We start from the raw sequence: 13,944 nt of genomic DNA, 5'->3' as shown, positions 1-13,944 counted from the left end.
TGATGGAATCATCAGATTCAGAATTGTCTGCAGTAGATGATGAGAGCGAAGGTGAAGAAGATTCCTTAGTGGAACAATTGCAAAACACGGATACGGAGCAAGAAATTACTAGTGAGGAAGAAAGTGACCGAGAGGATGAAGAATCAGGTAAAGAATTTGTTTTTGGGAAAGACAAAACTACGAAGTGGGCTTTGCAAATACCAGTGGTGACTGTAAGGACTCGTCGTCATAATATTGTAAACCTGAATTCACGTGTGAAAGAAAGTGCTACAACCGCTAAGACTGTACTCGAGTGTTGGAGATGTTTTTTTACCGACAGTCTGCTTGCTATTATTTTGGAAAACACTAATAAATTCATTGAATCCCAAAAAGATCGTTACGATAGGGAAAGAGATTGTAAATTTACCGATTTGAGTGAACTGAAAGCTTTCTTTGGATTACTGTATATGGCAGGTTTCCTTAGAAATAGTAAGCTAAATACAAGTGATTTGTGGTCTACAGATGGAACTGGTGTTGAATTTTTTCGATTGGTGATGTCTCGTAAGCGCTTCCACTTTATTTTACAAAGCCTTCGGTTTGATGACAAAGCAACTAGAAGCGATAGGAAGCTATTAGATAAGCTTGCACCTGTTAGAGAGGTTTTTGATATATTTGTTCAAAATTGCCGTGAAAGTTATTCTTTGGGAGAATACGTAACTATTGATGAAATGCTATCAAAATTCAGAGGAAGATGTGCATTTAGGCAATACATCCCGAGTAAACCAGGAAAATATGGAATTAAGATATTTTCTCTAGCAGATTCTAAAACATTTTACACAGGGAACTTAGAAGTATACGTTGGGAAGCAGCCGGAAGGCCCATTTTACGTTAGTAACAGTGCCAATGATGTTGTAAAAAGGTTGGTTAGACCGATTGCTCACAGTGGTCGCAATATAACCGCCGATAATTGGTTTACCAGTTATGAGCTAGTTTTAGACCTACTCAAAGCTAACCTTACGTATGTAGGAACAGTAAGGAAGAATAAACGGCAGCTTCCACCCAGTTTTACATCCCCTGTCGGTCGAGAACCATTTACAACTCGTTTTGGATTTGATAGGCATTGCACATTGGTATCATACATACCAAAGCCACGAAAAAATGTAATTTTAATATCTTCAATGCATCATGATTCCACAATCGATGAAACAACAGGGAATTCGAATAAGCCAGAGATCGTGACATTTTACAATGCAACTAAATCTGGCGTTGATGTAGTTGATAAATTATGCGCGACTTACTCAGTAGCAAGAAACACCAAAAGGTGGCCGATGACTATATTTTATACCATGCTCAATGTGGCAGCAATAAATGCTCAGGTTATTTACCTTGTAAACAACAAAGAGAGTTCTCATGCAATTTTGAAAAGAAGGCATTTTATCAAAGTCCTTGCGCAAGAACTAACTAAAGAGCACCTGCAAAAACGTAGTCACGTGGTAAATTTACCGAGGGAATTGAGAAAAAGAACTTTAGCCATTAGTGAGAAAGACAAAGAAACTGAACATAATGAGTCAAGTACTTGCAGTTCCAAAAGTATTCGTAGGAAATCGGAGGAAAAAACGAAGGAGAAAAAAGAGAATTCTAGAAAGAGATGTTACATTTGCGACAGAAAAAAAAATCGAATGACAAAATATAGGTGCATTTCCTGTGATCATTATATATGTTTAGAGCATTCTGAATACGTTTGTATTGTTTGCAAGGATAAAAATATGTAATTGTTGCTGTGATGTGGTTTAATTGAGAGCAATGTATCAAAAATGTGCTTAGTTACTAAAAGATGGTTAAAATGTCTTAAATAAGTTAAAAACTATTGTATTTACAATGTTATAACTTGTAAAGGAGCAAATAAATAACATAAAAGTAGTGTGTTGCATTTAATTTTAATATTAACTATTATATTATAATGTACACTATTGGCGTCTAGCAGACGCCACGCGAGCATATTTGTCCCAAAATTTGACGCGAGTGCGGAAGGGTTAAGAAGAAAGCGATAAGCGGGTCATGATTGACAACAGGGTAGTGATTGCCCCCTCGGTCGTGATTGTCTATGCGGTCGTGCTTGTCTACGCGGTCGTGATTGCCGTCCACTTTCCACAATCATGACCCATTCAATCATGACCTCCCGTTCATGACAGAGTCACTCAAATGAATGGTCACCGTGATTGGGATCACGTGAATGACCGACTAAGTCCATCACTACCAAAGACCCTACATTACAGAATTCCAGGAAATCTTTGTTTGCTCATATCGAATAAAAACTCTTGGGCTATGTGGTAGCGTCAATTCTTCGGTGGCCCCAATGTTTCCTGACCAATGCTTGTCTATTTCTCAAGGGCTTCTTAATCTTTCGCCAGAAACCCTTGAGAAAGCAACCAGCATCGGTCCGGAAACGTTGGGGCCACCCAAGAATTGACGCGAAGACATAGCCCAAAAGTTTTTATTCATCATGACGAGCATCCGCAAAAGTTTTAACTTAACTACTTCTTAACTAGTTGCTTAATCATCGACAAAAATCTTTCACCCCTATAAACAGTACGTAAAAAATAGAGAATAAGGTTATGTTATTCTCAACAAAGTCACATAATTGCTCTTCAACTTGGATTATTTAGAAAATAATATGCAATATTTCTTTTGAAATTGTTTCTATAACCAGAAAAAGAATGGCTAATTAATAGTGACATCAATTAGAGTCGCACTGATTTAAACCTGGTAAATATATTCTTTTGTTAATGTTCCATTCGCACGATGACTTTTGGCACCCCCACACATGTTTTTATCATTGGGATAATCTTAAGCTTCCCTTTGTTTTCCTTGTGAGTTGAAAAATACTGTACTAAAAGGGAAGCAATAAATTGTTACATTGAGTTTAAAAAAAGCAAACATTAGTCTCCATCAAGTTTCTTCTGCCTCTCAATTTTAACATTTCCTTTTCGAAATTCTTACTTCGTGTAAATAACGTCCATATTAGGCTAGTTTTCAAATTGAATTTTTTCGAGCGAGTCCACGAGAGTTAGCGTAAGCGGTATGCCAGGTACGGCGGAAGATCCGCCATTCCACCTTTAATAATTTAAGCTCTCCTTCAATTTGAAACATTTTCTCTGTCCGTAGCATATTTAATTTAAGTCAATGTTATGTTGTAATAATTACGAAGAAATTTTATTTTAAGTTAATCAATCAAGCAAAACCAGTTATACGCGCATTGATTTGTTGACATAAATAATTGCTCGTTATTTCATACGACAGATGCGAGTTATTTTGACGTTAATATAAACCTGTATAATTCAAATTTTTCGGATAAGCTGGAATTATTTATTTTCCCCTTCAGGCAACAAGTTCCACCGTATGATAATAATTTAATAATGTAGAGAGCATCAGAGGATGATCCGGATTTGACTCCCCCTCCCCAAGCCATAATCAATCGAAGGGGGAGTAAAGAGGGATAGGGCGACTAATTAATCCCAGCCGAAACTTTTTCAATGACCACTTCAGCGTCGGTCGTAATAAAAATGAAATGAATGGAGCCGGGAGAACGGCCCAGAACGTGATCCTATCTCGTTGAATCCGTCGTAGTGGATAAGTTTATTTAAATCGAATCTACAATCTACTTTTTAATGATACTTGCAGTTCCCTATATAAAATTACCATTCTGGACCTCATGAGATGCCTCCTGAATGTGATATAAAATTTTATTTTTACGCGTATATTTTTGATACTTTATTCCCATTATATAGCTCAATTCATTTGATGGCTAGTGGATGAACCCATTCAGAGTGGATCGACTCAACCCGAAGTTTGATTTGGATCGGTGAGGGTAGAGCTCACCTCATAATCACATATGTGTGTGAATTATACAAATTCAAGGTAGGAGATCGATTAATTTCTCAGGAGCCCGTCGCACGTCTTTTTCTCGCACAATTTTAATTTGGAGGAAAGAAAGCTTCATTTGGGACTCACAGCCAGATCACTTCCATCAGCAGTCCAATGCTCTTCAATGGGTCACCACGATGCCCTCGTAGTTAATCAGATTATTTAAATAGAATTAAATACAAGCTACTTTTTAATGTTACCTGCAGCTCCCTCCATAAATACCCGCGCTGTACCTAATGACAAGTAACATAACGAGATAGTAACAGCCGCAGTAATTTTCCACTCTTTATTTATTTATCAACCGATTTCAACGTTTATGCACAGGTCAATTTCAAAGTAAATTAAAAATGACTTGTGTATTGCCGTTGAAACCGGTTGAGGTAAATTAATAAGTATGAAAATTTACTTCGGATTTTTCTATCTTGTTACCACAAATTTCACTTAGTCAACTCGTCCAACATCGAATGTTGGGATTAGAACCTTATTAGATGCAAAAATTATGAGTGTTTTTAAAATCTCTTTTATTAATTTTTTTATGATTCGAAGTGATATGCTTTCTCCGTAAAATGAGTATGTAATTTTTTATCTTTACATCCTATTATTATTTACTGTGCTCGCTGCAAATTGAATTTGAAAAGCTTTAACGGCCAGGAAGCCTACAGCGATAACCCTAATTTAATCTCTGACTTAGAAAAAATCATTCAAAACATGGACCATCGAGGCAAACATGGCGTGCTGGATAATGAAAAAGTGGTTACCACTGACAAAAAAGTGAGTAAAAATGCACATAGGGGAGGCTTTGTTATAAACTCCCGGTGGAAATTTTTCTACGTTTTATGCTGTGCTTGGTTTTATGTAATATATAAATGAATTCAATGTTGCTCTCATTTTTTCTATCGAAATTCAGGGACAAAATTGAAATAACGTAACTTCCGAAAACTACTACATCATGAAGTTCAATTGAACAGTATATATAAGCCAGAAATTTCATTCAAAATTTAATCTCAATTTTTATGGAGATTGAATTTCTTCTGAAAATAATCAATTTCATCATAAAAATTCCTACAATACTATTTTTGGAATGGGCCAATCAGCGGTTTTCAATTTCTCTGAAAGGACAGAAACTTTCATTTTCTCCGCATGACCAGAAGTTGCAAAATCGTTCTTTTCCGACCTTACTATTAAACGGAAGAAAAATTAATCGAAGGGTCAAGAATAATGAGACAATAATGTTTATTACAGCTGTTGCGGGTTCTCGAAGTTGTGATACGAACAATTTACGCTTATGAAGGGTGATGCAGAATTATCCTGATCGATAGAGGTCGGGAATGTGGCGTATTGCGGTGAATAATACCATTAATTTCTGCGTCAAGTTATGGATGGCTAGTAGAAGATGGAGGAAGAAAGTGGAGCAAACGATTTTTTTAACTCGTTCGTTTGCAATAAACTGGGTGCTATTGATGGAAGTGGGTAGGCATTCTATGAGAAGAAATTAAATCATCAGTAATAAAATGTTCACACTACAAAGCTTTCGGTTACTTTTTACTTATAGGGCTCTTTGAAAGGATTTATTCTAACACAGCTGACAGTAATTACCTAAGCAAGACTTCTCATAGTGAGGATTTTCCCATGAAACCCATGAAACATGAAATAATACATCTAATAAACTTGTAAGTTGAAGCGGTTCTTGGAAGGTTTGACCGGGACAGTTTTTCGTTTCTTTAAGGGTCCTGAAATGGTGTTTGCAAGACACCAGATATTACCCTATGCGTTCCTCCACGGTTTCTGAATATATGAATGAATGAATGAACGAATTTATTACTCCAGCCTTGAATTTACACTTTTTTTAATAGCACAAAATTAATGGAGCTTTAGGTAGCTTCAATGGTTAAAATAAAAAAACAGCATGGAAGCCACCATCTTAAAAGTTAAATTCAAGGCAAGCCAGAAAACGAAAAGAAAGTATATATAATTTTTTTAAACATTATCATTATGAAACATATATGTAACAATAACTTACAATAAACAAGAACAAAGTATAATATATGGACAGGACAAAATAAATTTCTTTTTCCTCCTTTCACAAAACATAAAAATAATATATAATAATATGTATATTATTCACAAACACATCAAAAAAGAACATTTATATTATCATGGGATGATAGCCAATCTTTGACCTTTTTACAAAATTTATTTATACTCTTTAACTCTTTGATCGAACAAGGTAATTTATTAACAATCTTCGGCCCCAAATAAAGAAACTATCTTTAAAATAAATAAATAGCCGGAATACGTAATTCACTTCAAACAGGCAAAGTGGACAACAATTGAGAAGATAACAGCAACATAAAAGATGGTGAGACGAGAGAAAACGCGATAAAAAGGCTCATGGTGGAAAGATGAAAGTAGATTGGAAGTAAGAATAAAGAAGGAATTGAAATGGGTACTTAGATGACCTTCACTGAGAGGAGAAGAATGATCGGGATGAATTTGGTTGCATTTCTTGAGAAATGAGAGAAGCTAATTTAATGGTCAATAATGCTAAAAATTCAAATAAGGAAGAAAGTTACTGGCTTCCCAGTGATTTGAAACGTCAATCAAAAACCACAGCGCATCAATAGGCCTTATGCATTGAGTGAGACGTTATTTCCCGCATGACGACGTCTGCACAAGTGGCAGTGATGCAACGATATATTTTCAAATTAATGCATTTCATCCCTTCAATCACTGTTTATTTATGATAATACGCTAAAACTAATCGTTTTATTCATGTATCATTTTCAAATTATGGTCAAATACCGCAATCTCCCCCGGATTTCCGCTTCAAAATAATGGAATTAATTAATGTGGTAAACTTTAATCCGCTGAATGGAAACAAATCCATTTTACATGCCATTAATCAATTAATAATACCATTAATTAACTCGGTGAATATATTGCACCCCAATATGAGATTTAAGCTTCAACATGTAATCTTCCGAGAATTGCAGGATAGATATAAACTCCGTTTTCGAACAGAGGCATGCAATACCGTCCTGTGACAATATTTTTTTTCTTAACGGCACCAATTTATTCCGATAACCACACTGGCATCACTTTATAAATTTACAACATCTTCAACGGCACCACTTTTCACCAGCTGTGCGGCGAATCAGCCATCAAAAGGGGGGATTTTGCAAGGAGCGGTCGCCTGTTATTTTTGGAGGTTCAGCTTTGCCTAATAATAATGACAATAAATTTATTTGCGGTCAAATTGAAGAAAACACATTTGAGATAGATTTTTAATCCTTAATTTCAATAGTTATTACTTATAATTATACTTTTATAGTACTTATACTCAGGGGCGGTCCCTGGATTTCTTTCTGAGGGGGCACAAGCAGGGCGTATCCAGGAATTTGTTCTGAAAGGGGGGGGCACAAGCGTAATACAAAACGAACGCAATGATAATGGGACCGTATTAAACATCTTACATATTTTCAACGGCCTGGGGGGGCCCCGTGCCCCCCTATATCCGCCTATGCTTATACTTATAATTATTACTTATAAGTAACATACAATCGACCTTTCTCGAATACTTATCCTGCAGCGATTTCCCTTTCCACATCAAACTCATACTAATAAACGCCGCTACAGCACTATGAGACCATAGTGAGCAGGGAAGTTTAGGGGTTCAAACGCTACGCCTAAATGTTTGGGTTTTAACAGTCCTCAATGAATCACTCCCCAGATGAGCAATGCACCGCCCTCCCTCCCCCCCCCCCCCCAGGAATGCACCATAACAATAAATGAACCCCCTCCCTCGCCTCTATCCCCCTACCTGCGCTTTCTTGGGCTACAAGGTCAAAACGGGCAAAGGATAGAATCTATATTTCGGGCCGGGCCGGTTTGAGACATGTATTTTTTAAAAAGTGTAATATCATTAAAAAATAAAATACAAACAAAAAAACAACCCTTTGCTTGCAAATGAATGCTTCTTTTTCAGTTTTATGAACTTTTGGTTTTTAATTTCAGTGTACAAGTAAAAAAATTAACCTTTTTTTCCTCTCCTGAAAAGTTGCTATTATTGAGATACGTGTTGTTAGAACTTATCCATCGATATATTGTTTTTAGCGAGTCAGTCTGATTGCATTTTCCGCAGTCACACCTTAGGGTCTAACTCAGTCGTACCAAGTGGTACAGGTAAGTGGTTCAGTTTTTTCGACGCTGGATCTCTGCACGCACATTTTTACAACACACTTTTACTAAACTTTTAAGGCTACAGCTGGGCCATTGCCTTAAAAAAAATTCGGAACATTCACAGGAGAATCACAAAGTCACACTCACCTTCCACGCGCCGATGGCTCGTCTTGCCGCACATATCTCTCCCCTCGAGGGTTCGTGTGATAAGTGTGTCGACAAATGGCGCTGGCAGGCTGGAGGCTTTTGGCTAAAAAGAGCATAAAAAGCGATTTCGGTTAAACAATAAATTATTCGATAGTGAATCGGTGAGTTGATCCGTATCTTCGCACTAGCCTCCTACCTCTTCGCCCGCAGAGAGGCAGAGGACGGCGCACTTAAAGCAGCCGAACTCCTTCGCGAACTCAATATCGTGGTGGAGTAGCCGCATACGAGTCGACGGAATAAATGAATCACGAATACTACAAAAGAGGATCCTCAAGATGACTCAAGATGTGTTGTCAACTACCGCGCGTTTAAATAGGTTTACAGAAGTCGCCACTCGCGTCGCTGACCGGCAAATTGATCCGAGTTTCACGGGGAAATAAGTTATATAAATTAATATATAAATTTATAATTAGGGGTTCCAACCGAATTTTAAATTCATAATGATGTGATTTATCAACTTCATAACTCTTTAATGTTATTCTTCGCTTTTGCAAAATCAATATTGCAAAACATTGGAAAAAATAGTGGATCGCATTGCACTCATCGCCGCGCCACGGTCATTTGCGATAGCCTATTAAAATGGGACTGAAGTGACAACGGAAATCAGCCTTGAATGGGATGGAATTGGGCCTCCTCTATGCAGTCCCCTTGGAAGAAAGACTGAAAGATCACGCGGAGAGCTTTACGCCTGATTCTCACATGCAATATACCGTTCGACTAGCGCACGAGGGCTGCATAGTTGAGTCCCATTTCCATTCCATAGTGGTCTCATTTCTGTTGCCACTTCGATCGCATTTTAATCGATTCTCACAATGTCCGCGGAACGGTGATGAATGCAATGCGACCCGTTTTTCCCAATATTTTGCATTATTATGTTTTTAATTGCAAGGAATAGCATTGGGATATTATTAAATTGATATGTCACATCATCATGCATATAAATTTCGGTTAATGACCCTAATGGTAACTTATTTCCTCGTGAAATTCGGATCACTTTGTCCGTCAGCGACGCGAGTGGCGACTTTTGTTATCCATTTAAATGCGCGGTGCGTGACAACCAAGGAGGGTGTAAAAATCTGGAGGCGTTGTTTCCAAGTTTTTAGCGTGGTCAAAGTTCCTCCATCTTGGTTTGACAATCTTTGGCCTATGGCTGTTATTTTGAGGATGCTAAGTTTTTTTTCTGAAAACGAACTACATTAAGTGAAAAATGCTACCATAATCACAAGTATTTCGCCGCTGATTGGCATATGATTTTTCCCATCATTCACGATACTTCTATTAATGTATGAACTCTGTGTCTGTTAGCCGCTTTATTGGTTGGGATATCATTGAAAATATACTTTGTTACTGTAATTGTTAATTTCCGTTGGCTATAAGAAAATTCAATATCTTTATAAGTGCAGGTAAATGACTAGTTACTCTTGTAAAATTTTATTTTCAACTGAGCTGGTTGTAGAACGTAAACTTGGTGATTTATACTAGTTTTTCTCTGGGAAAAGATGTTTGAGTCATAACTTCGCGATGCCTACCAATGAAGTAAGAAAAAAAGGTTTAAATTGTGCGTTCAATAGTTTATTTTAATGTAATACCGAGTTATGACCAAAAATTTCACAAAATAGTGAGCATTGGCCCTTATGGGATTGTCAATGTTCTGGTCAAAGTGGGCGTGGCTTGTCCTACCCAAGCACCCCCATTCCGGCCACACTTCGCTCCACGCTCGAAACCAGTGGTGCCCCCTCCAGATACTTACAGCCTCCTTGGTGATAAAGCATTTAGAGACCGACTTGTGACGGGTCTACACTAGTACCTTAAGACTTAAGTTGGCTCTCTATTTAAGGTGGTAGTGTAGGTGTCACCAGCGTCCTTTAAGTACACCTCCACTTAAGTCACTTAGAACCCATACTTAATTTGCGTAGGCAACTGTTTCCGCACGGTTGACGCTCTTCAAGTGTTGTAAATGGCACATGATAATACCCATAGATAATACCCATCCCACCCCAGACTCATCCCGTGGATCATGTTCTAAGTTGTGCTGTATTCCATGCTATGGTTTTTGAGCGTTCTATTTCGTTAGTTGACTTCCTAGTGTTGGGGTTATTAAATCGACGAATTTCTTTTGTGGAGTTTCTCATCTTGGTTTTATTTCCGTGGAAACTAATTGCTATTCCTGTTGCTTACGGCGAAACCCGGTTTATAAGATTAGAAACATTTTAAGGAATTGACTGAAATTAATTGACATTTTAAGGAGTCGAAAAAGGAAGGACTGAGATGACGGTAGAGGATCCGGTGAAACAGTTAAGTCTCCATCGTGTCATAATCGAAAATAACGTAAACGAATGCACTTTGTTAGAAGAATCCCACACAATGGAATTGAAGTCATTGCATAGGGCTTCAATTTTAGTCCTGGGGATGCCGAGGGGCATAAGATATGGCGATTTAATTGGACGTGAGAGGAATTAAAGGTTAAAATTTTACATAAATGGTTTTAATAAAGGAGTGGAATTTGAGTAATTGTGTTTTCTTTTGCGTTATGAATATGTAATTCCACTGATTCCACGAAGTCAAGCTTAGTAATTCTAAATTCCTCTGGCTCCATCTCCTCTCGCCAAATAGCGTTTGCTTAGGAACATAAATCGGTCTTTCCTTTCAACCTTCTAAATCCAAAATGGTCAATTCACGGAGTTTGGAAGTTTATTTCAAATATCTGTGGCTTTGGACCACAGAATCACTAATTGCTCTCCTAGATCTTCATCTGTCAACATAACTGTCTCCCGATATATACAATAACGGCGCAAAAGTCTACTTAAAGCTCAAGTATAGCTACTGCACCACACTTAAGATTAGACTTAAGTGAAGTCACTTAATATCTTGTATGATGTTGGGCTCGATATGGTGGAAGTTGTTAATATTATTAAAATAAGACATTCCAATATTTCCACTGAGCTTTATTATTACACAACGCGTTTCGTCGCTACAAACAACATTATCAAGTGTGACAAATCTTAAAGAGTTCCTCTCTTCGAGACCCTAAAAAACGACCCTTCCCCCCCACAGCCTTCAATATCCTCACTTCTCGTCACCCAAACCCCATCCTCCACCTTACCTCCCTTCCCCCATATAACCCCATCCTCCCTTCGAGCACCAAGGCATATATATAAGGAGGAACTCTTTAAGACTGGTTACACTTGATAATGTTGTTTGTAACGACAAAACGCGTTGTGTAATAATAAAACTATGTGGAAATATTGCAATGTCTTATTTTAATAATAATAAGAAGTCACTTAAGTTAAGTCTGTAGTGTAGACAAGGCATTGGGGATCCTCTTTTGTAATATTCGTGGGCTATCTAGTCCAAGGGGACTGCGTGCAAGAGGCCCAATTTCATCTCAAAGAAGGCTGATTTCCGTTGCCGCTTCGGTCGCATTTTAATTGGCTTTCGTAAATGACCGCGGCGCGGTGATGAGTGCAATGCGATCCGATGTTTTTTCCAATGTTTTGCAATATTGATTTTACAAAAGCGAAGATTAGGATGAAAGAGTTATGAATTTGGTAAATCACATCATTATGAATGTAAAATTCGGTTGGCACCCCCTAATTATAAATTCATAACTTATTTCCCTGTGAAACTCGGATCAATTTGTCCGTCAGCGACGCGAGTGGCGACTTCTGTAAACCTATTTAAACGCGCGGTGGTTGACAACACATTTAGAGGTCATCTTGAGGATCCTCTTTTGTAGTAGGTATTCGTGATCTAGTCCCTCCCTCTTGCGTCACTCACGGGAAGCTCGCTCTCCAACAGGAAGCGAGCAAACGACGCTGGCAGAGATCGCAGTGCGCCGAGGTGCCTGTGGGCGCTTTCGATTTGCGGCTATCGCTGGCTACAGATGCCGATCGCCATGACGCAGGGCTTTCGATTTATTGGAATAGCCGTCGGTCGGCTGAAGACGGTACCTCTCCACCAGGATAAGCAAAAGGCGCGAAATTAATAAATTGCGGATTTTTAAGATAAAATGTTCAAAATGGTGAGTTTTACGGCTTTCTTAGGGATATTTTGTTAATCCTTACACTATTCTATTAGTAATATCAATCCAATTAGGCAAAATGGATTAAACTTAAAAATTTCTTTGAGCTCTGGGGGGGTTTTATCCCCCAAAACCCCCCTCGCTGCGCCTCTCGTCCACGGTGCCCACGAAATGGTAAAAAATTGGAAACAACTCTGAAACGCCCTAATTTTTAATAGCTCTGACATTATGATGATAATAAGTAAAGAAAAAATCGAGTCCAAAAAAATATTTGGATCCATGAAAGTGCTAAATTTGAGGGGAAATAATTTTTTTTACCAATATAAACAACACGCAGACAAGTTCACCACTACAATTCATGGACAGCAATGAACAAAGCCAGAAAAAAATAGTCTGTGGAATAGGCCAAGCGATGACGGAATTCCTCAGCAAGGAGGAGTCTTCTTACAGATGAAAATATAAGCGTTGAAGATAATAAGCAATTTACTAGGAATATCATATGGAGTATGCTTCTTTATTGTAGTCTGCATTTCTCTTATTAGGTACGTTATAAATTGCAATACTTTGAAACAGTGGGCCTCCCACCGAAACGGGCCCAGGGCCACCCACACCCCAAATCCGGCCCTGGATGTTGCTTATGCGTCGGAGGACTGAGATCGAACTGTAGCAATGGAGCGGTTGGCTTAGCGTCAAGGCGCAGGTGGTTTCGTGGGGAGAACTAAAGCAACCGCGGGAGCACAAGCAACCACCCTTCTTCCCCTATCTATGCGAAGAAATAATGACGAGGGCACCTCTTTCCATCTGGCGAGTGTGGGCATCCTTATCGGCCAAAGTGGATACACTTCCCTCCACCCATCGACGCAAACGCCGTGGCTCGGAGGAGGGAGGAGGGGTTGGACCACTGAAAACACCCCTCGCCCGCGTCTGAGCACGCCCTCTTCCCCCCCCCCCCCCCACCTCCCACTTTGACGCATTCCATAGAAGCCACGATTCCGAGCATTTCACAACCAGGAGTATAGGTACCGCAATGGGAGCCTCGTGCGCTTCCAGTAAAATTTACGTCTTTGAGAACGCGTTTATTTTTTTGTGAAATCGGTTTTATAAGTAAAATTTATGATTTGAAGCATCTTCTAAATAAGCAATGGTAGCGGGCCTGACTTCGTACGAGTTTTCTTTCTTTTCTCGTTTTTCTTTCAAAGAAAAATCCTTTTTCTTAGGAGTTGAAGGAATAAAAACTTTGCTTTTCCCACATGTTGATTTATTTTAACCCTTGCCGACGTCTTTTAAATCTTCGTCAATTGCTTACAATACTGATTTGGCATTATATCTTATTAGCGATTTTAATCTTCAATGATTAAAACCCCTATCACTAATTTTATGGAATCAATAGAGAGAAAAAATATTTGGTGCAACACCTGATCAGCAAAACTGTGGTCAGCGAAAAACTACATAGGTACTGTCGGCAGTAACGAAGCCGAACCATCAAAGGGATGGCCAATCATTAATAAATCAAGAATAAGATACCAAGGAAATTCTTAGGCGTATTTTTTCGCCCGAACACATGATAGTATAACTTTAAAAATGCTGCGTAGATAAAATCAGATTGCAAATCCACAGTACTGATAGTAGGTATT

General features: G+C 38.4%; 1 protein-coding gene across 1 annotated transcript; it reads left to right on the top strand.

Annotated features, from left to right (window-relative positions):
- The first annotated feature begins 466 nt into the window (after positions 1 to 466).
- On the top strand, positions 467 to 3,401 carry LOC124160507 (piggyBac transposable element-derived protein 4-like). Its single transcript, XM_046536366.1, has 2 exons — positions 467 to 1,555; positions 3,362 to 3,401. Exons 1-2 carry the CDS (start codon positions 534 to 536, stop codon positions 3,399 to 3,401), a joined length of 1,062 nt encoding a protein of 353 aa, XP_046392322.1. The 5' UTR covers positions 467 to 533.
- The last annotated feature ends 10,543 nt before the right edge of the window (positions 3,402 to 13,944 follow it).

This window comes from Ischnura elegans, chromosome 6 (assembly GCF_921293095.1).
Source record: "Ischnura elegans chromosome 6, ioIscEleg1.1, whole genome shotgun sequence".
Taxonomy (NCBI): domain Eukaryota; kingdom Metazoa; phylum Arthropoda; class Insecta; order Odonata; family Coenagrionidae; genus Ischnura; species Ischnura elegans.
The sequence above is the reverse complement of the archived record's forward strand: the minus strand, read 5'-3'. Positions and strand labels throughout refer to the sequence as shown.